The sequence below is a fragment of the Ranitomeya imitator genome, chromosome 2 (genome assembly GCF_032444005.1).
Source record: "Ranitomeya imitator isolate aRanImi1 chromosome 2, aRanImi1.pri, whole genome shotgun sequence".
NCBI lineage: Eukaryota > Metazoa > Chordata > Amphibia > Anura > Dendrobatidae > Ranitomeya > Ranitomeya imitator.
In genome coordinates this window covers 332,299,440-332,324,236 of record NC_091283.1, presented here as the reverse complement: position 1 = coordinate 332,324,236, position 24,797 = coordinate 332,299,440, and the positions used below count along the sequence as shown (strand labels likewise).

Here is a 24,797-nt window from a genome sequence, read left to right as displayed (position 1 = left end):
CAGCAGTGAGTACAGACGGTGCGCAGGACCTTCGTGACGAAATAGATCACGTGACCGTAACCAAAGCCCGAGAGTAAGTACGGAGTGCTCAGCGGTGAGTACGGACGGTGCACAGGAACTTTGTGACGAAATAGATCACGTGTCCGTAACCAAAGCCCGAGAGTAAGTAAGTAAGAGTGCTCAGCTTCAAATATCTGTTTGCTACTTTGTAATGGCTTTTTAGCAGCTGCTCTCTTAATCCAATGAACTTGCCTGGCAGAAACCTTCCTCATTATGCCTTTATCAGCACCAACACGTCTGTACTCAGAATCAGTCACAAATCTCTTAACAGTACGATGCTTAAGTTTTCAGGAAATATCTAATGTTTTCATACCTTGTCCAAGGCATTACACTATTTGATACTTTTCGGCACCAGAGAGATCCTTTTTCTTTCCCATGTTACTTGAAAACTGTTGCCTGCTTAATAATGTGAAACATCATTTTTAAGTAGTTTTCCTTTAATTAGAATCACCTGGACAACTAATCACATGTGTTTAAGATTGATTTCAGTGACCATTGAGCCCTCAGATACAATACTATCCATGAGATTATTTGAAAAACAAAACAATTAAATCTTTATGACACTTAAATCCAATTTGCATAGTAATTTGGAACACGTCTACAGGTGTCTTTTACATTAGGCAAAAGTTCAAACAGGTGCAGTTATTACTGGGATGATTTACTGAATCTTGCTTTGAGCATTAGGTTACATAGTAACATAGTAACATAGTTAGTGAGGCTGAAAAAAGACATTTGTCCATCCAGTTCAGCCTATATTCCATCATAATAAATCCCCAGATCTACGTCCTTCTACAGAACCTAATAATTGTATGATACAATATTGTTCTGCTCCAGGAAGACATCCAGGCCTTTCTCGAACCCCTCAACTGAGTTCGCCATCACCACCTCCTCAGGCAAGCAATTCCAGATTCTCACTTCCCTAACAGTAAAGAATCCTCTTCTATGTTGGTGGAAAAACCTTCTCTCCTCCAGACGCAAAGAATGCCCCCTTGTGCCCGTCACCTTCCTTGGTATAAACAGTTCCTCAGCGAGATATTTGTAATGTCCCCTTATATACTTATACATGGTTATTAGATCGCCCCTCAGTCGTCTTTTTTCTAGACTAAATAATCCTAATTTCGCTAATCTATCTGGGTATTGTAGTTCTCCCATCCCCTTTATTAATTTTGTTGCCCTCCTTTGTACTCTCTCTAGTTCCATTATATCCTTTCTGAGCACCGGTGCCCAAAACTGGACACAGTACTCCATGTGCGGTCTAACTAGGGATTTGTACAGAGGCAGTATAATGCTCTCATCATGTGTATCCAGACCTCTTTTAATGCACCCCATGATCCTGTTTGCCTTGGCAGCTGCTGCCTGGCACTGGCTGCTCCAGGTAAGTTTATCATTAACTAGGATCCCCAAGTCCTTCTCCCTGTCAGATTTACCCAGTGGTTTCCCGTTCAGTGTGTAATGATGATATTGATTCCTTCTTCCCATGTGTATAACCTTACATTTATCATTGTTAAACCTCATCTGCCACCTTTCAGCCCAAGTTTCCAACTTATCCAGATCCATCTGTAGCAGAATACTATCTTCTCTTGTATTAACTGCTTTACATAGTATTGTATCGTCTGCAAATATCGACATTTTACTGTGTAAACCTTCTACCAGATCATTAATGAATATGTTGAAGAGAACAGGTCCCAATACCGACCCCTGCGGTACCCCACTGGTCACAGCAACCCAGTTAGAGACTATACCATTTATAACCACCCTCTGCTTTCTATCACTAAGCCAGTTACTAACCCATTTACACACATTTTCCCCCAGACCAAGCATTCTCATTTTGGACCAGATGACCCAGGAGGTCCCTTCCAACTCTACCATTCTATGATTACAGGTGATGAGTACAGAGTAGAAGAGCCTCTTAAATAAAAACTAACAGGTCTGTGAGAGCCAGAATTCTTGCTGGTTGGTAAGTAATCAAATACTTATTTCATTATTTCATGCAATAAAATGAAATTGCATTATTTAGAAAGCATACAATGTGATTTTCTGATTTTTATTTTTTAGTTCTGTATCACAGTCGAAGTGTACCTACGATAAAAATTACAGACCTCTCCATTCTTTGTAGGTGGGAAGACTTGCAAAATTGGCAGTGTATCAAATACTTAGTTTCCCCACTGTATATAGGTGCGTGCTCCCCATCTGAGTTATTTTTGATGGTCAACAAAATATGATTTTCCATGAATTAATTTTTCACACTCTAGGTATGATAATGGCTTCTCTCTTTGTGCTATTTTTAATGTTTAAAGGGGTTTTCTACTACTTGGACAACCCCTTCTCATTTTTCACGTCTGTTGAAATAAAAACAAGTATGCAAACCTCTTATACGGGCGCTGTTGGCACATGCATGCCTGGGGTTCACGCAAGGTTCTTATGACATGCTAGCCTTGCGCCCGATCAGCGCTGATGACACTGTCCCCACCTTCACACAAATCTAACATCATAAGGAAATCTAATGGCAGCCATCGCTCTGGCTTCCTGTTGATGTTCAATATGTCCGAAGGCGGGGACAGTGAAGTCGGCACTGATTGTGCGCAAGGATCGAGTGATGTAACAACCTCATGTGAACTCCGGGAACGAGAGTCCCGACACAGCTTCAATGGGACCAGCACGGGAGCGATATATGAGTGTTTTTATTTTAATAAGGCCAAACATGGGGAACAACAAACGATTCTCCTAGTAAAGGACAACCTGTTTAAGAAGATACAATTTTCAGTTAAAACATTCTCAACATTCTGAACATGAAAAAGGCTTCTCAGCTGTGTGACTTCTTTGATGTTTATTAAGAGTTAATTTCCATATAATACATTTTCCACATTATGAATATAAAAAAGGCTTCTACCCTGTATGTCTGCTTTGTTTACTAAGAAGAGATGATTTCTTCATAAAACATTTTCCACATTCTGAACAGGAAAAAGGTTTCTCCCCATGTGGGTTCTCTGATGTATATTAAGATGCCCTTTCTGGTTAAAACATTTCCCACATTCTGAACATGAAAATGGCTTCTCCCCAGTGTGAATTCTCTGATGGATAACAAGAGAGGATTTATCTATAAAACATTTCCCACATTCTGAACATGAAAATGGCTTCTCCCCAGTGTGAGTTCTATGATGTATAACAAGAGAGGATTTATCTATAAAACATTTCCCACATTCTAAACATGAAAATGGCTTCTCCCCAGTGTGAGTTCTCTGATGGCTGGTAAGACTTGAATTCTGTGTAAAACATTTCCCACATTCTGAGCATGAAAAGGGCTTTTCCCCAGTGTGAATTCTCTGATGTGTAATAAGAGTTGATTTATTTGTAAAACATTTCCCACATTCTGAACATGAAAATGGCTTCTTCCCTGTGTGAGTTCTCTGGTGGATATCAAGATGCTGTTTTCGGTTAAAACATTTCCCACATTCTGAACATGAAAAAGGCTTCTCCCCTGTGTGAATTTTCTGGTGCTTAACAAAATATGATTTTTGGTTAAAACACTTCCCACACTTGTAACAAGAAAATCTGTTCTCCGCTGTGTGCATTTTTTGATATTTAAGAAAAGACTTTCCAAGGGGAAAACTATTTCCATTTTCTGAACATGAAAATGGCTTCTGTGCTTTAGGAGCGGTTTGTTTTTTCATGCTTATTTTGTGACTTTGATGTTCCTCAGTAGTTGGTAATGAATCAGAAGACAGGACCTGTTTCAAGGAATGAGATAATTGATCTATGCTATGAAGGGATGATGGTATATCTTGAGTAATGGCATTCACTTCGATTGTATCCTGTGGCATCTCAAGATCATCTGATTTAAACATTGAAGATGTCAGCTGTCCCTCTGATCTGGTACAGTCATCTTCTAAGAATAAAACAAATTATTTTTTAAGAACATATCATTGAAATTTATATTTTTGAACATTTCTGCTTAAACTTAACAGACATTAAAAAGCTTAACAGGAAAAATCCCAAGTTTTCTTATCATAACTTAAATCGTCAAGAGAGACAGTCCATTATCGATCTTCAGGAAAACAACAAAATAATTATCCGTCCGGCAGACAAAGGAGGCGGGATTGTCGTAATGGACAGGTCCATGTACCACAATGAATCACTAAAACTCCTAAGCGACACTATTACATATAAAAAAATCCCTTCTGACCCCACCATTCAATTCACCAGGTATCTAGACATATTAGCTGCAAAAGGAAAAACCTTGGGTATTCTTAATAAAAAAGAACATCAATTCATCAACAACAAAACCCCTAGCACAGCAATCTTTTACCACATCCCCAAGATCCATAAAAATCAAACACACCCCCCTGGCCGGCCAATTATTTCTGGCATTAACTGCCTAACAGCAAATTTGTCTCGCTATGTGGATTCACATCTACAACGCTGTGTGCCATTAATACCGGCATACCTGAAAGACACCAACCACACGCTGCAAATTTTAGACCAATTAGAATGGCAGGAGAACTTCACATTAGGCACTCTTGATATAAAATCCCTGTACACTATAATTGACCATGATAAGGGTTGCCAAGCAGCAAAGTTTTATCTCCAGGCACTTGGTTTATACAAAGAACCACAAATTGAATTCGTTACGGAGAGCATCGAGTTCATTTTAAAACACAATTATTTTAGTTATGAACAACAGTACTACCTCCAAACGCATGGGACCGCGATGGGTACGCGCTTCGCGCCCGGGTATGCTAATATATATGTAGGTAAATGGGAGCATGATCACATATATGAGAATGGCAAACTGCGGGATGGACTAATACTATGGCGTCGCTTCATTGATGACATCATATTTATTTGGAACGGCCCATCCACAACTTTACAACTATTCATCTCAAAATTAAATGACAACAATTATGGCTTGGAGTTCACTGTAAGTAAAACCAGTGTAAATTTTCTAGATTTAACCATCTGTGTGGAAAACAGAAAAATAATTACGAAGTGTTTTCGTAAGGATGTGGACTCCAATAGCTTTATTCATATGACCAGCTGCCATTTACCCATTTGGATGACAAACATCCCAAGGGGCCAATATATGCGAATCAGACGGAACTGTACCAACACAGAGGATAACATAGAAAGCGATCGTCTGACAGCCGAGTTCGAGGAAAAGGGGTATAACCCACTGGCCTTACACCAATCCAAAAATGAAATAATGCATATGTCAAGGGAATCGATGATATTCAAAACTTATGAAAATCCTGGTCCATCCACGCTTCAGGAGCAGATATGTAAATTACCCATAGTCACCCAGTTTTATCCCGGGTATAAAAAGTTCAATAATATAATCCGGAAACATTGGCCTATATTACAGGGCGATAAACATATTGGGGATCTTTTACCGCAAAATCCAAGATTCGTATATACAAAATCCCAAAACTTGGGCCTTCTGCTTGCTCCCACCACTAAACCAGTATTAAGCAATCTCACAAATACAAACAGGGCATCAACTACTAAAACTATGGGTTTCAAATCATGTGGCAAATGTTTCTGCTGCAAGCACACAAAATGTGGCAGAAAAATATACATGTCTTTTACAGACGCAAATAACACTCATGAATATCCCATTAAGTCCTCAATCACATGTGATTCTGTAGGGGTCATCTATATCCTTAGTTGCCCATGCGAGAAAATTCATGTCGGGCGCACGAAAAGACCCCTAAAGGTCCGCATAAAGGAACATCTAAACAATATCAAAAAGGGTTTCAAAGGTCATCCCTTATCTCGACACTTCTATGAGAAACACAATAAATCATGTGAGGGGATCTCCTTTTACGGTATCCAAACTGTACCTAAGAACCCAAGGGGTGGCCACTACATCAAAACCATGTCAAGAATTGAATCTAAATGGATCTTCTCCCTTGACAGCCTGGCACCCAAAGGGTTAAATCAGGAAATTGAACTTTATGCCTTTTTTTGACGTGTCATTTGGCCAAATTCTGACCCTCATGAGGCTGGCAACAGTAGCTGGGTCAATAATAACATCATCCGTTTTGTACACAGGCTAAAACGATGGAGCTCGACGAATACCCCGGGCTAACATTATTAATGGGTGACTACACATAGAGGCAAGTGTCTAACAAGGGTTATAGAGCTCTAATATTTTATATTTCATACATAAAATGACATTTTATGTATTCTTAATATTTGTGTACATTTATAACTCCACACATACTGATGTGGTTATATGTTCAGTCAGTCTAATTAAGAGACAAGATTTTATTAGTATTTTCATTTTTAAATGCAGTATATACAGATATACTTTTTAAGCTTTTTACTATAATCAATAAAGAATTTTTTCCCCTTTTAAATACTTTCCCAGTTCTTAATTCACCTGTTTATACACTTTAATTCCCAACCAACAGACAATTCAATTGAGTTCCACAGCTCAATACCTAATTACAGATCAACAACTTTCTGCATTGGTGCACAAACAATCATCCAATTAAAGATACGATTCACTAATTGAAATCAGCACTGGCAGCAATTACACATAGGAGGGGAGGGCATTTTGCTATAAAAGAAGCAGGAAGACATGCGGTCAGCATTAACCCTGATGAAGAGGGCCTGAGCCCTTGAAATGCATTGGTTTGCTGACTAGCTATACTAGCACACCTGTCCTCTTTAGCCCCGTAGCGTGGTGACGTCACCAGCAGCTCCGCCCACCCTCTCCGACCGCTACCTCAGCGCTGCATCCGGCCGGGGCACGCGAGGTTTCGCGGTCGCACGGCTTCTGCCGCCACTCTCTCCTTAACCCACCGCTCTGTCATAGTGGTACACCTAGCGGTGGCTCAGACTTTCCGGAACCGCTTCCCTCCGCACTCAGCGCCACAGTGAGTACAGCATATTTTATGTGCACATAGCAATTGTGGCATATTAGTGCTCCAACATACTAGGGGAGCATTTCTCCTCATCTCAACATATGGGCAATCAATTCTAATCACAGTAATCCTTGTCAGCCAGCATCTGATGGTCATTTTACTACCTTAACCTAACGGAATCCTGCACTACTCCCACCAGCAGTAAGTTTATTGTGTACTGGGAAAACTAGACCACATTTATTTAAAACCACCATTACCTATAAAGGTTGTACATTTATCTAAGCAGGGGCATCTACTATAAACCTCTGAAGATTAAGCAACCGTGGTCATCACAATACCCGCATCAATTGCAGATACACAGGGATCACGTCTCTTCATTGCACATTTCCATTTAATATCTGAGTGAGTATATATTATAAATCTATTTAGTCTCACTATATTCACCAATACAAACATTTACCCCCTTTTTTTTTTCTCTCCTCATTCCCCTAAGATTCTGGTAGTACTTTAAGGACCCATTGCAACATCCACTGCATAACCAATGATTACTCATTAAAGGGAACCTGTCACCTTAATTTGGCGGGACTGGTTTTGGGTCATATGGGCGGAGTTTTCGGGTGTTTGATTCACCCTTTCCTTACCCGCTGGCTGCATGCTGGCTGCAATATTGGATTGAAGTTCATTCTCTGTCCTCCATAGTACACGCCTGCACAAGGCAAGATTGCTTTGCGCAGGCGTGTACTATGGAGGACAGAGAATGAACTTCAATCCAATATTGCAGCCAGCATGCAGCCAGCGGGTAAGGAAAGGGTGAATCAAACACCCGAAAACTCCGCCCATATGACCCAAAACCAATCCCGCCAAATTCAGGTGACAGAGTCCCTTTAAGTAAGTGCTCTCTTATTCATCTATTTTTCATTTTACTGTTCGTTTTTGTAAACAGCGCAGGTGAATACCACTCTTTTTCATTTTATTTACTTTACAGGACTACACAGAACCTGTCACAATCACCAGCAGCACTCTACATTCAGCAATTTTGTTTCCCCACTAGGGACTATTAGGAGCGCCAGTGCTTTTTACTTTCTTTTTTAGATTTCTGCTTAAACTGTTTGTAAAAATGACAATAATGACAATAATCAAAAAAACTGACTGACACATTCACAAAGAAAACAGGTGTGAACAGGTGCTAAGAGTAGCCATCTCCATACATAGCCAACAAATAAAGTAGCACTATAGCATGGAAACATGAAATATGAAATTTGAATTGCATTACTGCTGTAGAAAATTAGAAAAATTGAGAATACTGAGCGCATAAATTGTCCAATTTATGTGTACCCAGCATCCAGGATATGGCGACTCTCGTTGCTGGAAACCTGCGTGTGAATCCTCTCTTAGGCTAAAGCCTACATTTATATGGAAAGGTAGGATCCTGCAGTAATTAAAACGCCTGAGCCTGAGGGATGGAGCGCTCAGAGAGCCTAAGTATACAAATGACAAAAGACTGACTGCACATTCAAACAGAATTCCACCACAAATCATACAAAATGAAAAACTTTCCCAAACAACTGTCATGAGTGGAGAACTCCAACACTAAACTGAAGTTGCACTCATTTATAATGGACCATTGGAACTACCATGAGTCCTGACCAGAAGAGGAGAGAAAGCATTAGCGCTCTCCATTTCAGAAGAGATTGTGCAGTAATCTGAATTCCTTAGGATTGAAAACATATGGAATTTATGATGTGGAGTGAATCCATGACACCAGGGCTCGAGCCAACACATCTCCTGCAGGTGTGAATAAATGTATATTACAGCCATCAGCCACACACAGCTCAGAGATATACAGTAGTGTTCAAAATAATAGAAGTACAGTATGGCTAACCAAATTAATCCCCGTTTATGGTATAAATTATATTACCACATTTCAAACAATTTACCAGTTGGTGCAGTAGATTTTAAGAAAACCACATCACATTCACAATCTGCAGGTTATTGAGTCTGTATTATTAGATTAATTATTTCAAAGGGGGTGTTAAAATAATAGCAGTGTGGAGTTCAATTAGTGACGTCAATCATTCCGTGAAAAGACAGGTGTGAATCAGGTGGCACTTATTTAAGGGTGAAGCCAGGACATGTTGCACATGCCCTTTCTCCTTGAGAAATAAGGGTCGCTCGAGAAATTGTTCAGAAGAACAGAGAAGTTTGATTAAAAAGTTGATTGGAGAGGATACAACTTATAAAAAAAGACAATGATAGGCTACTCATTCAAAATGATCTCCAATGCTTTAAAATAGAAAGACAAACCAGATAGACGTGGAAGAAATTGGCAGACTACCATTCAGATGAATGGACGAATAGCCAGAATGGAAAAGGCTCAGCCAGTGATCAAAGACAGTCTCACGTTATCTGTGAGTACTGTGACAGTTAAAAGGCACCTGTGTCAAGCTAATCTCTTAGCAAGAAGTCCCCGCAAAGACATGTAATAAAGCGGACACAATTTGCCAAAGAACACATCAACTGGCCAAAAGAGAAATGGAGAAACATTTTGTGGACAATTGAGGATATGGAGTAGTCAGCCCAATTTCCGGCCATTAATTCGTTTACAACAGTTGTGGGGTGACATTAAAAATACTGTTTCTGAGGCAAAGCCAGCAATTGCCCCCCAATAAAAAATTTGCGGGATGTAGTCCAAGCATCCTGGGCTGGAAAAACAGGTGACAGATGCCAGAATTTGGTTGACTCTATGCAACATAGATGTGAAGAAGTTCTAAAGAACGGTGGGTAACAACTAAATATTAGGTTAGTGATTCATAGGAATGATAAATCATCATAACATTAGTACATATTGTGAGATTGTGAAGACAAATGCAGACACTGCTGTTTATTAGAACAGCACAATGTTCATTTTTGTTATTTTCTGTAAAGTACCGTATATACTCGAGTATAAGCCAGGATAAGCCGACCCCTAATTTTGCCACAAAAAACTGGGAAAACTTAATGACTCAAATATAAGCCTAGGGTGGAAAATGCAGCAGCTACTGGTAAATGTCAAAAGTAAAAATAGATACCAATAAAAGTAAAATTAATTGAGACATCAGTAGGTTAAGTGTTTTTGAGTATCCATATTGAATCAGGAGCCCCATATAATGCTCCATACAGTTTATGATGGGCTCCATAAGATGCTCCATACAAAATACGCCCCATATAATGCTGCACAAATGCTGATTATGGCCCCATAAGCTGCTCCATACAGATAACTGCCCCATATAAAGCTGCACATGGCCCCATAAGATGCTCCATACAGATAATTACCCCATATAATGCTGCACATGGCCCCATAAGATGCTCCATACAGATGTTGCCCCATATAATGCTGCACATGGCCCCATAAGATGCTCCATACAGATATTTGCCCCATATAATGCTGCACATGGCCCCATAAGATGCTCCATACAGATATTTGCCCCATATAATGCTGCACATGGCCCCATAAGATGCTCCATACAGATATTGCCCCATATAATGCTGCACATGGCCCCATAAGATGCTCCATACAGACATTTGCCCCATATAGCGTTGCTGCGATTAAAAAAATAAAAAATGACATACTCATCTCTCAGGCCCCCGGCACTTGCTATATTCACCTGCTCCCTGTTCCACCGCCGACCGCCGCTGTGTCTTCTGCGTCCTCCGCACCGATGTTCAGGCAGAGGGCGGCACACTAATCGCGTCATCGCGCTCTCTGACCGGAGCGTCACTGCAGAGGACGCAGAAGACGCCGCGGCGCCGACGGTGGAACGGGGAGCAGGTGAATATCACGCACTGCCCCGTCATACTCACCTGCTCCTGGCTCGGACCCTGCACGTCTGTTCTCCGGCGCCGGCAGCTTCTTCCTGTAGTGAGCGGTCACATGGTACCGCTCATTACAGTAATGATTATGCGGCTCCACCCCTATGGGAGTGAAGTCGGGTCCATATTCATTACTGTAATGAGCGGTACCATGTGACCGCTCACTACAGGAAGAAGCTGCCAGCGCCTGGCAACCAGCTTTGTACAGGGACCGTGCCAGGAGCAGGTGAGTATGACGGGGCAGTGCGCGATATTCACCTGCTCCCCGTTCCACCATCAGCAGCGCTGCGCCTTCCGCAGTGACGTCCTCTGCAAGAAGTCCCCGCAAAGACATGTAATGTCACAATTTGCCAAAGAACACATCAACTGGCCAAAAGAGAAATGGAGAAACATTTTGTGGATAATTGAGGATATGGAGTAGCCAGCTCAATTTCCGGCTATTAATTTATTTACAACAGTTGTGGGGTGACATTAAAAATACTGTTTCTGAGGCAAAGCCAGCAAATGCCCCCCCCAAAAAAAATTGTGGGATGTAGTCCAAGCATCCTGGCCTGGAAAAACAGGTGACAGATGCCAGAATTTGGTTGACTCTATGCTACATACATGTGAAGAAGTTCTAAAGCACGGTGGGTAACAACTAAATATTAGGTTAGTGATTCATAGGAATGATAACTCATCAAAATAGTACATATTGTGAGATTGTGAAGACAAATGCAGACACTGCTGTTTATTAGAACAGCACAATGTTCATTTTCGTTATTTTCCATAAAGTACCGTATATACTCGAGTATAAGCTGACCAGAGTATAAGCTGACCCCCTAATTTTGCCACAAAAAACTGGGAAAACTTAATGACTCGAGTATAAGCCTAGGGTGGAAAATGCAGCAGCTACTGGTAAATGTCAAAAATAAAAATAGATACCAATAAAAGTAAAACTAATTGAGACATCAGTAGGTTAAGTGTTTTTGAATATCCATATTGAATCAGGAGCCCCATATAATGCTCCATACAGTTTATGATGGGCTCCATATTAAAATATGCTCCATATAATGCTGCACAAATGCTGATTATGGCCCCAAAAGATTCTCCATACAGACATTTGCCCCGTATAATGCTCCACAAATGTGGATTATGGCACCATAAGATGCTCCATACAGATATTTGCCCCCATATCATGCTGCACATGGCCCCATATAATGCTGCACATGGCCCCAAACAGATGCCCAATACAGATGTTTGCCCCCATATCATGCTACACATGGCCACATAAGATGCTCCAAACAGATATTTGCCCCCATATCATGCTGCACATGGCCCCATACCGATGCCCCATACAGATATTTGCCCCATATCATGCTGCACATGGCCTCATACAGATGCTCCATACAGATATTTGCCCCATATGCTGTTGCTGCGATTAAAAAATTAAAAAAATTTACATACTCACCTCTCTGGCTCCCGGCACCTGCTATAGTCACCTGCTCCGCGTTCCACCGCTGACCGACGCTGTGTCTTCCCCATCCTCTGCATCGACGTTCAGGAAGAGAGCGGCGCGCACTAATCGCGTCACTGCCCCCTCTGACCTGAGCGTCACTGCGGAAGACACAGCGGCACCGACGGTGGAACGAGGAGCAGGTGAATATCGCACACTGCCACCCCGTCATACTCACCTGTTCCTGGCGCAGTCGCTGCACGTCTGTTCCCCGATGCCGCATTTTCTTCCTGTAGTGAGCGGTCACCGTTACCGCTCATTACAGTAATGAATATGCGTCTCGACCCCTATGGGAGGTGGAGCCGCATATTCATTACTGTAATGAGCGGTACTATGTGACCGCTCATTACCTGAAGAAGCTGCAGCATCGGGGAAGCAGAGACCTGCAGGGACCGCACCAGGAGCAGGTGAGTATAATTAGACAGCCCCCGCTCCCCCTCCCATGCCGACCCCCGGGTATGACTCGAGTATAAGCCGAGAGGGGGACTTTCAGCCCAAAAAGTGGGCTGAAAATCTCGGCTTCTACTCGAGTATATACGGTAGATACCAATAAAAGTCAAATTAATTGAGACATCAGTAGGTTAAGTGTTTTTGAATATCCATATTGAATCAGGAGCCCCATATAATGCTCAATACAGTTTATGATGGGCTCCATAAGATGCTCCATATTAAAATATGCCCCATATAATGCTCCACAAATGTGGATTATGGCCCCATAAGATGCTCCATACAAAATACACCCCATATAATGCTCAATACAGTTTATGATGGGCTCCATAAGATGCTCCATATTAAAATATGCCCCATATAATGCTCCACAAATGTGGATTATGGCCCCATAAGATGCTCCATACAGATATTTGCTCCATATAATGCTGCACATGGCCCCATACAGATATTTGTCCCATATAATGCTGCACATGGCCCCATAAGATGCTCCATACAGATAATTGCCCCACATAACGCTCCATACAGACATTTGCCCCATATGCTGTTGCTGCGATTAAAAAAATAAAAATGACATACTCATCTATCAGGCCCCCGGCACTTGGTATATTGACCTGCTCCCTGTTCCACCGCCAACCGCCGCTGTGTCTTCTGCATCCTCCGCACTGACGTTCAGGCAGAGGGCGGTGCGCACTAATCGCATCATCGCGCTCTCTGACCGGAGCGTCACTGCAGAGGACGCGGAAGATGCAGCGGCGTCAACGGTGGAACGGGGAGCAGGTGAATATCACGCACTGCCCCGTCATGCTCACCTGCTCCTGGCTCGGTCCCTGCACGTCTGTTCCCCGGCGCCGGCAGTTTCTTCCTGCAGTGAGCGGTCCCATGGTACCGCTCATTACAGTAATGAATATGCGGCTCCACCCCTATGGGAGTGGTGTCGGGTCCATATTCATTACTGTAATGAGCGGCACCATGTGACCACTCACTACAGGAAAAAGCTTCCGGCGCCAGGGAACCAGGGACGTGCAGGGACCGTGCCAGGAGCAGGTATTATTACACTGCTCCGCTCCCCCTCCCCTGTCGACCCCTAGGAATGACTCAAGTATAAGCCGCGAGAGGCAATTTCAGCCCCCAAAAATGTGGGCTGAAAATCTCAGCTTATACTTGAGTATATACGGTAGTTAAAATTTATCTACATTTCTCTTCATATTCTAAATTGGAAACCAGTGTGCAGTGTTCCCAATGCTGGAAATAAAAACTATTATAAAGATTTTGTGCTTAACTCATGTGTTTGAACGCATTGCTATTATTTTGAACGCTACATTATCATGACACAGGTGTAATGCTTTTTTAGAGAGAAGGTAGATTCATTCAATAAGGTATCAGAGTTCTACGAAGCCAACAGCATCATTACCCTCCGCTTTCTCTTAGAGATCCATCATAATATTTTTCTTCAACCGATATCAAATCTTTGTAGAGGATGAAGATGGCACACCTAAGAATGAAGCAATACCAGCAAGCAAAAAAGAAAAGGGCACACAGCAACAAGTGACAGCAAAAAGTACAGCCAAGAAGCAATGAAGAGTGGTGGTGGTGGGAGACTCACTACTGAGAGGCACCGAAGCAGCCATCTGCAGACCGGACATAACTGCAAGAGAAGTATGCTGCCTTCCAGGTGCGATGATCAAGGATGTGACCGATAGGATACCAAAGCTCTTCAGCTCCAAGGACGTCCACCCATTTCTTCTGATACATGTTGGCACCAATGACACGGCAAGGAAGGACCTACCGACAATCTGCAAGGACTTTGAAGAGTTGGGGAAGAAAGTAAAGGAACTGGATGCACAGGTAGTTTTTTCTTCTATCCTTCCAGTAGACGGGCATGGCACCAGGAGATGGAACAGGATCCTTGATGCAAACAACTGGCTAAGACGATGGTGCAGACAACAAGGATTTGGATTCCTGGACCACGGTGTGAATTACTGGTATGATGGACTCCTCGCCAGAGACGGACTACACCTCAACAAACCTGGGAAACACACATTCGCCAGAAGACTCGCTACACTCATCAGGAGGGCGTTAAACTAGAAGAAGAGGGGACGGGAAGAAAAACATTAGACTCGAACAAAGACGACCCAGGAAAACATACTCAGAAGGGAGGTAAGAACATTTCTAAAACAATCCACAGTGAGGAGATTGGAACAAAACAAAATCCTCTAAACTGCATGCTCGCAAACGCCAGAAGCCTGACAAACAAGATGGAAGAACTAGAAGCAGAAATATCTACAGGTAACTTTGACATAGTGGGAATAACCGAGACATGGTTAGATGAAAGCTATGACTGGGCAGTTAACTTACAGGGTTACAGTCTGTTTAGAAAGGATCGTAAAAATCGGAGAGGAGGAGGGGTTTGTCTCTATGTAAAGTCTTGTCTAAAGTCCACTTTAAGGGAGGATATTAGCGAAGGGAATGAGGATGTCGAGTCCATATGGGTTGAAATTCATGGAGGGAAAAATGGTAACAAAATTCTCATTGGGGTCTGTTACAAACCCCCAAATATAACAGAAAGCATGGAAAGTCTACTTCTAAAGCAGATAGATGAAGCTGCAACCCATAATGAGGTCCTGGTTATGGGGGACTTTAACTACCCGGATATTAACTGGGAAACAGAAACCTGTGAAACCCATAAAGGCAACAGGTTTCTGCTAATAACCAAGAAAAATTATCTTTCACAATTGGTGCAGAATCCAACCAGAGGAGCAGCACTTTTAGACCTAATACTATCTAATAGACCTGACAGAATAACAAATCTGCAGGTGGTTGGGCATTTAGGAAATAGCGACCACAATATTGTGCAGTTTCACCTGTCTTTCACTAGGGGGACTTGTCAGGGAGTCACAAAAACATTGAACTTTAGGAAGGCAAAGTTTGAACAGATTAGAGATGCCCTTAATCTGGTAGACTGGGACAATATCCTCAGAAATGAGAATACAGATAATAAATGGGAAATGTTTAAGAACATCCTAAATAAGCACTGTAAGCGGTTTATACCTTGTGGGAATAAAAGGACTAGAAATAGGAAAAACCCAATGTGGCTAAACAAAGAAGTAAGACAGGCAATTAACAGTAAAAAGAAAGCATTTGCACTATTAAAGCAGGATGGCACCATTGAAGCTCTAAAAAACTATAGGGAGAAAAATACTTTATCTAAAAAACTAATTAAAGCTGCCAAAAAGGAAACAGAGAAGCACATTGCTAAGGAGAGTAAAACTAATCCCAAACTGTTCTTCAACTATATCAATAGTAAAAGGATAAAAACTGAAAATGTAGGCCCCTTAAAAAATAGTGAGGAAAGAATGGTTGTAGATGACGAGGAAAAAGCTAACATATTAAACACCTTCTTCTCCACGGTATTCACGGTGGAAAATGAAATGCTAGGTGAAATCCCAAGAAACAATGAAAACCCTATATTAAGGGTCACCAATCTAACCCAAGAAGAGGTGCGAAACCGGCTAAATAAGATTAAAATAGATAAATCTCCGGGTCCGGATGGCATACACCCACGAGTACTAAGAGAACTAAGTAATGTAATAGATAAACCATTATTTCTTATTTTTAGGGACTCTATAGAGACAGGGTCTGTTCCGCAGGATTGGCGCATAGCAAATGTGGTGCCAATATTCAAAAAGGGCTCTAAAAGTGAACCTGGAAATTATAGGCCAGTAAGTCTAACCTCTATTGTTGGTAAAATATTTGAAGGGTTTCTGAGGGATGTTATTCTGGATTATCTCAATGAGAATAACTGTTTAACTCCATATCAGCATGGGTTTATGAGAAATCGCTCCTGTCAAACCAATCTAATCAGTTTTTATGAAGAGGTAAGCTATAGACTGGACCACGGTGAGTCATTGGACGTGGTATATCTCGATTTTTCCAAAGCGTTTGATACCGTGCCGCACAAGAGGTTGGTACACAAAATGAGAATGCTTGGTCTGGGGGAAAATGTGTGTAAATGGGTTAGTAACTGGCTTAGTGATAGAAAGCAGAGGGTGGTTATAAATGGTATAGTCTCTAACTGGGTCGCTGTGACCAGTGGGGTACCGCAGGGGTCAGTATTGGGACCTGTTCTCTTCAACATATTCATTAATGATCTGGTAGAAGGTTTACACAGTAAAATATCGATATTTGCAGATGATACAAAACTATGTAAAGCAGTTAATACAAGAGAAGATAGTATTCTGCTACAGATGGATCTGGATAAGTTGGAAACTTGGGCTGAAAGGTGGCAGATGAGGTTTAACAATGATAAATGTAAGGTTATACACATGGGAAGAAGGAATCAATGTCACCATTACACACTGAACGGGAAACCACTGGGTAAATCTGACAGGGAGAAGGACTTGGGGATCCTAGTTAATGATAAACTTACCTGGAGCAGCCAGTGCCAGGCAGCAGCTGCCAAGGCAAACAGGATCATGGGGTGCATTAAAAGAGGTCTGGATACACATGATGAGAGCATTATACTGCCTCTGTACAAATCCCTAGTTAGACCGCACATGGAGTACTGTGTCCAGTTTTGGGCACCGGTGCTCAGGAAGGATATAATGGAACTAGAGAGAGTACAAAGGAGGGCAACAAAATTAATAAAGGGGATGGGAGAACTACAATACCCAGATAGATTAGCGAAATTAGGATTATTTAGTCTAGAAAAAAGACGACTGAGGGGCGATCTAATAACCATGTATAAGTATATAAGGGGACAATACAAATATCTCGCTGAGGATCTGTTTATACCAAGGAAGGTGACGGGCACAAGGGGGCATTCTTTGCGTCTGGAGGAGAGAAGGTTTTTCCACCAACATAGAAGAGGATTCTTTACTGTTAGGGCAGTGAGAATCTGGAATTGCTTGCCTGAGGAGGTGGTGATGGCGAACTCAGTCGAGGGGTTCAAGAGAGGCCTGGATGTCTTCCTGGAGCAGAACAATATTGTATCATACAATTATTAGGTTCTGTAGAAGGACGTAGATCTGGGTATTTATTATGATGGAATATAGGCTGAACTGGATGGACAAATGTCTTTTTTCGGCCTTACTAACTATGTTACTATGTTACTATGTATGTTCAAGTGATTTTCTAACTTGTCAGCACATTCTACGTTCACTGTAACTTGGCTTTGTAGTTTACAGATCTGGGCAGGTAACGTCAGCATCTTCTAATTTAGCTAGGTGAACCTTTCATGTTATAAACTGTATAGAAAAGGGTTTTCAATACCCAAAGTAATTTGAACAGTTTTGGGTGGGGGAGAATGTTGTGGTCTAGCTGCAAAATTGTGATACAGCCGGACTACACGACCGATAAAGCAGCCACAGCCGATGACTGAGAAGAATCTGTGACTTCTCTGCATTTAGTGGTTACTACTTACCTGGGTAGTCATATGTAGGAATCTCCTCTTTACACCACTCATCACCCCTCACATATGTCTCTGTAGTATTAATATGGGTCAGATCTTCACCCTGAAACAAATATTGTAAAAGTCACAGACAGATGGAGAAGTCACATCTATGATCAGCTCTAATCCTACCATCTCCACTGTTCTCATTACACAAGTATAAAACATAATACTGGTGGATAAAACAAGACTGAGCACAAGACCTTCACAGCCGTCTACACATCATAGGGGAGATCTCATGGCACCTTCTCTCCATCTACCTGATGATCCTGAGGAACATTGGGTTCTCCTTGATTACAGTCCTGTGGAAGAAGAGGACGGGGACATCTCTCTGGTGTTGTCCTCTTACTGGATAGATCTGGAGGAAGCACATACAGGGACTGAATTCATTACTTACGTACAGATATTTATATGCCGTGTGTATTTAGTCCTGTGTATTACCTGGTGATGTGAGGGGCTGGGGAATCTCCATCATGACGTCCTTGTACAGATCTTTGTGTCCTTCTAAATACTCCCACTCCTCCATGGAGAAATAGACAGCGACATCCTGACACCTTATAGGAACCTGACACATACAATGATACCGTCATCCCCCGATCCCTTCATATTGCTACTGTATAATGTCCCAGCATTCACAGCAGTGTCACCTCTCCGGTCAGCAGCTCAATCATCTTGTAGGTGAGTTCTAGGATCTTCTTGTCACTGATGTCCTCATGTATCAGGGGGTGAGGTGGAGGTCCTGTGATTGGGCTCAGGGGTCTTCCCCATCCCTCAGACACAGGGTCCTGACAGCGCTCACTAGGGGTCTTCTTCACTACTGTGTAATCCTGGTTATGGAGAGACACATTAATAAATCTCACTACAGACATTTCCAGAGTCCTCACCTCTCCAGTTCTGTCCATCTGTTATTCCCATAGATAAGAATGATGAAATGTGACGTCATCAGAATCTCTCACCTCTCCAGTAAGCCGGAAGAGGATCTCTAGGGTGAGGTGTAATATCCTTTCCGCCATCTTGTCTCTGTCCATATCCATCTTTGATGGGAAAATCAAGAAAATTCTCTTATGTAGAAGATCTTCACTGAGAGGATCCGATATTGTAGAGACCTGAATGAGAAGAAGATGAGCCGATGTAACATCATAAAATCCTGTGTAATAATACAATTACTGGAGATAATAAGGGAAACATATGAGATTTATTATTTTACAGTATTTAGCTTTCTTCTTTACATCTACTAATAAAACCTATATATTTAGGCCACAGACAACAAGCAGTTTCTTCCTCGGAGTCGGCAGCTGAATACGTTCCTCATAGACTCATCTTCCATAACGCTAATTCTCCTCTCATTTACCGACCCTGGAATCGGCATTAGCAATACTGCAGGAGATATTCATTACACGTGACAGGAGAAATAACTACTTCATGATGAGAACGACATCTTCATCTTCTACTACGGCTCTAGAAACAGATTTGTCCAGAGTCGGTCACTGACTCCATCACCACCGGCCGTCTATATGAAGGTTTCCCGTCTTCCCCGCACTGTAATCTTCTATCACGTTAGATCTCAGCTCTGATTCACACCCAGAAGTTTGAGGCTTTTATAAAAGATTTTTTGCTCCCCAAACTCTGCAGACAGAAATTATATGATTCCTAAGTCTCCATCTACAGTATTTTTTTTTCCTCTGGATATGATGGGGTTTATTTTTAGCATTTTCTTGTAGGCTTCCATATATTACATGAAAAACACGCCCAAAAAGAGTTGGGATGGAGGTACTGGGGGAACAGGATACTGTGTGTGGAGGCTAAGAAAAGGCCCCGTACTATGAGAGTTATACATGTTTCCTTGGTTCCTGTTTTTCATAGTTGGGTCGTTTGTATCTTTCAGCGGAAAAGGAACAAAACCATTGTGATTCATATAGGGAGACAACACAAAACCCCCTAAATATCACATTTTATAACAACCCCACAATCTGTGACTCTTCAGGGTAAATCGCTCTCTCCCCATTGGATTAGAGCTGATACTATGAAGCTAAAGGGACTAAACAGACTTTCTGTCACCTCCATAAAGGGGCACTTTACTGTGTTTGTCAGAAGTGTCCGAGGATTATTAGAGGTGATAGTTTCCCCCCAATTAGAAGGGACACCTGTGGATATTGGGGTCTTTACCTGCTACAGTTCTGGTGTGGACCCTCCACCCGCAAGCCCGTACTCCAGTCCACATATACGGCTGCTCTGTGCCCACAGGACCTGTGATGAGGTCACAGGAGGGGAGGAGTCAGGGGTCACATGATCAGAGGCCTCAGTGTATGCAGGAGTCTGCTGTGCTGGTTGTCATGGTGCTGGATGAGAGGAAGTCTATGTGTGGGTTGTGGCTAAATCCCAGTCGGCTAAACTAGAATACCCGATGCATTAGAATCGGGCCACCATCTAGTATCTATGTAATTATCTAAGGGTCACTTCCGTCTTTCTGTCTGTCCTTCTGTCTGTCATGGATATTCATTGGTCGCGGCCTCTGTCTGTCATGGAAATCCAAGTCGCTGATTGGTCGCGGCAAAACAGCCATGACCAATCAGCGACGGGCACAGTCCGGAAGAAAATGGCAGCTCCTTCCTCCCCGCAGTCAGTGCCCGCGCCCGCATACTCCCCTCCAGTCACCGCTCACACAGGGTTAATACCGGCGGTAATGGACCGCGTTATGCCACGGGTAACGCACTCTGTTACCGCCGCTATTAACCCTGTGTGTCCCCAACTTTTTACTATTGATGCTGCATATGCGGCATCAATAGTAAAAAGATCTAATGTTAAAAATAATAAAAATAAACAAAAAACCTGCTATTCTCACCCTCCGTCATCCGACGATGTGCTCGCGCCTGCCGCCATCTTCCGTTGCCGGCGATGCATTGCGAAGTTACCCAGAAGACTTAACGGTCTCGCGAGACCGCTAAGTCATCTGGGTAATTTCGCAATGCATCCGGGGAATGGAAGATGGCGGCAGCCATGCGCGTATCGCCGGAGCTTCGCTGGATCCCAAGGGGTGAGTATATAACTATTTTTTATTTTAATTATTTTTTAAACAGGGATATGGTGCCCACACTGCTGTATACTATGTGGGCTGTGTTAGATACCGCGTGGCTGCTATATATTACATAGGCAGTGTTATATACTATGTGGGATGTGTTATGTACTGCGTGGGCTGTGCTATATATTACTTGGCCACTGTTATATACTGCGTGGGCAGTGTTATATACTAAGTCGCCTGTGTTATATACTGCGTGGCTGCTATATACTGTGTGGGCTGTGTTATATAGTACGTGGCTGTGTTATATACTGCGTGGCCACTGTTATATATTGCATGGCCTGTATTAACGCATTGGGTATTCTACAATATGTATGTATATAGCAGCCACATAGTATATAGCACAGGCCACGTAGTATTTGTCTGCTATATACTACATGGCTCCTATATACTACGTGGCCTGTGCTATATACTATGTGGCTGCTATATACATACATAAATACATATTCTAGAACAGAGGTCCCCAACTCCAGTCCTCAAGGCCCACCAACAGGTCATGTTTTCAGGATTTCCTTAGTCTTGCCCAGGTAATAATTGCATCACCTGTGCAATGCAAAGGAAATCCTGAAAACATGACCTGTTGGTGGGCCTTGAGGACTGGAGTTGGGGACCTCTGGTATAGAACATACAGTAGGCATCAAAAGCTCGTACAAACATCTAAAGTTAACTCGTCAGTAGGTCTTACACCCCAAAGTAACATCATCACAGCATTAGCATCATTACCAGAGTGGCAGAAGGGGTGCTTTCTCCTCATTCGGTAGGCCCACTCGCAGCTTCCACCATTCTTAAATATATACAGTGAAGCTCCGCGGTAGAGGAGGGAGACATGGTATCCCTCCAATACTTCTCTCCATTCTGTAGGCCGAAGGTGGCTTTAGTCCTACAGAACAGCAGGGAGCGCACAGGATGGGTCCCCAGTCTGCATTATCACCAGTAGGAGAAGTCAGTAATCTCTCTGAGCAGGTGCTGAATAGAACAGACAGGCAGTTAGCAATTTCCTGTGTCACGGCCTTGGATACTTACCTGCCTTCTATCCCTCGGTGCGTCGTCACTTCGCGCATGAGTGGTCCTGCCTCCTCTGCCGCTGGGTTCCCTGGGAGGTCGCGTCCTGGTGATTCCTCCCCAATATGGCGGCACCCATCCGCTATTTCTTCCCAGCGTCTTCCTAGGTAAGAAGCCTGTGCTTCTTAGGGAATTAGTTGCATTTCTTGCTAAGCGCCTTCTTTATCCTCAGGCCCCTTTGTGTCTCAGCCACACCAGTCCTGTGTCTCTGCTGTGCCTGTCCTGTGTCTGCGGTGCCACTCCTGTGTCTCAACCGTACCAGTCAGGCATCAAGTCTTGTCTCCCAGTTCTCACTGCTTCTGTCCATTATCTTCAGTCCTCAGTCTCTTTTCCTCTCCTCCTTGTAGTCGCCCCTTTGACTCTAGCAGTTGTGTCTCCATCCCCCTTGGGTCTGCTCCTAACGCTCCCTGTATAGGGGGTGGTTTCATCTGGCCCGCTCGCCCTCGGGGGCTCTAGAGCCACGACACAGAGGGTCCGCTCTCGGGTTCTTTCTGAATCCTAAAATCCTGCCAGTTATTTCTGAGGAAAATAGTAAAATTAAATTAAAAAGTAAAGTTGAACACTTTTAAGTGGGTACTTAAGAAGCATTACTTTTATAGAGTCAGTCAGGGTATTGTGACTGAAAATACTTTAAATTCTAGAGGGCAAAATGTGAGCACTCTTTTCACGGCATTTGCACAGGGCATTAATATATTCTATAGGTCAATTTTCCATCTAGAGAGCACACAGGAGGCATTTTACTTTGTAACTGGCAGTGATCACCATTATTATGTGGGGGATACAGTGGTGCGTATTATTATGTGGGGCAGTAAGCGGAGCACTGTTTTTGTGCCACACAGCAGGTGCAGTAATGAAGCCACATACAGCAGCAGCGGCTCAGTATTGGGGTATCAGCAGGATGAGACATTTGTGCAGTTTGGGAATAGATAGGGATGGGGCCTGAAATGTGAGGAGTCAAATGTGTCTTTGTTGTAATCTCTGCAGATGAGTCGTGACTGGAAGACATCATGTCGGTCTGGGCCAGATGGAAAAGCGAATGACTCCCATTAGAAAGAACGTCAGCTGTAAGTTACTGTCTACAGCTGCTTCTATTTTCATCAAATCCTGTTTTTTACATTACTAGCATTGTCTGTTCACAAAAATTTGGAAAAAGCGTATGTGTTAATATAGCCTAAGAAAGCTGGGATACACAAGCAGATGTGAACATGAATGATATATATATATAATTTTTTTTTATTACAACTTAATTTAAGGTTAAAATATTTATTTAAACAACTTGGTTCAATAATACAATTATAAAGAGTAGTTATTTTAAAACTTTTCATTAAACTTGACCATGTGAAATACTGTAGTCTGACAAATGACACTAATACAAAATGAAACAAAATTTTTACAGGTTTTACATAAAAAAAAAAAAAAACAATTCTGATATTACTGCACATGAAAAGTGAAGCCATAATTTGCGATTGTCACACTGTATCATCCCCTCTGAAGTAAACATGTGACAGATGCAATTTAATGCGAGATGGTTTTTCTTTTTTACTTGTGACTTGTTTTCCGAGGCAGAATATGGAAAAAGTTGTAGATTCTGCTGGTCCAAGCACTACACCAAATGCTCTCTCGTTTTGTTTTGAATGAGAAACATTTTCGTGGGGGGTCAATTTTATTGGCTAAAGCCAAACAATTTGCTCTTGCAAAAAGACCACAATCACTTGGACCGTCCTGTTTTTGTGCACAAACATAACTGAAACCTTATTTATTCCTATAAAAAGATGACCATACAGTTTTACTATTTGTTTGCAAAGAATCTCTGCGATTCCTGAAAATGGAAGGGAGTCATAGATTGTAACGTTGGTCCCACATGCTTCAGATATAACCCAGTGATGAATTTGAAGAATGTGCTCCACTACAGGAACATCTACGCTTCTGCTGTGTGATAGGATCAATGTGTCCAAGAAACCACCAATAGTTGGATGCGGTTTTGATATTAAGTACTGGCATACTTTAATCAAGTTATCATGCAACCAACTGCCATCACAGACCTCACGTCTATCTTGGTGGGACAGTATAATCCCTAAATTTTGGATCAGATACAGTTGTACTTTCCAAAATGACACATTTTTGTGCCTCAGCTTGCTGTCCAAATCTCTTTGCACCTGGTAGCTTGGGTTTTCCATATTTTCTGGTCGGCAGTTGTTTCTTCTCTATTCTGTTTTATTTGGAGACTCAATCTCTTCACCATTCTCAATTCTGTAAGTTGGTCATGTTGCTCAATTAAATATATATGGTCTATAACCTTTCTAAAGGTTTGGACAGATTTTAATTTTGTGTGTTTTTTTTAGATCTTTGGCGAAGGGATAAGGGATGTGTTTGTTGGATTAAACCAAACAGACCTTTTTGGTCAATGTCATCGTATTCGGTGTTTTGAAGTTTACTATGTGAAAAAATGCAGTCCTAGTCTAAGACAAGTGATGTATTTTCAGTGTATAGTGGGTT

At 42.3% G+C, this 24,797-nt stretch overlaps 1 protein-coding gene across 1 annotated transcript; it reads right to left on the bottom strand.

Moving 5' to 3' along the window:
* Nucleotides 1-2,869: 2,869 nt before the first annotated feature.
* Nucleotides 2,870-20,410, bottom strand: LOC138663590 (zinc finger protein 1 homolog). Its single transcript, XM_069749850.1, has 7 exons — nt 20,330-20,410; nt 19,120-19,269; nt 18,811-18,990; nt 18,605-18,728; nt 18,424-18,521; nt 18,137-18,227; nt 2,870-3,946 (listed from the first exon to the last, which is right to left on the bottom strand). The coding sequence occupies exons 2-7, from the start codon at nt 19,195-19,197 to the stop codon at nt 2,991-2,993; spliced, it is 1,527 nt and encodes a 508-aa protein (XP_069605951.1). The 5' UTR covers nt 19,198-19,269; nt 20,330-20,410; the 3' UTR covers nt 2,870-2,990.
* Nucleotides 20,411-24,797: the final 4,387 nt, after the last annotated feature.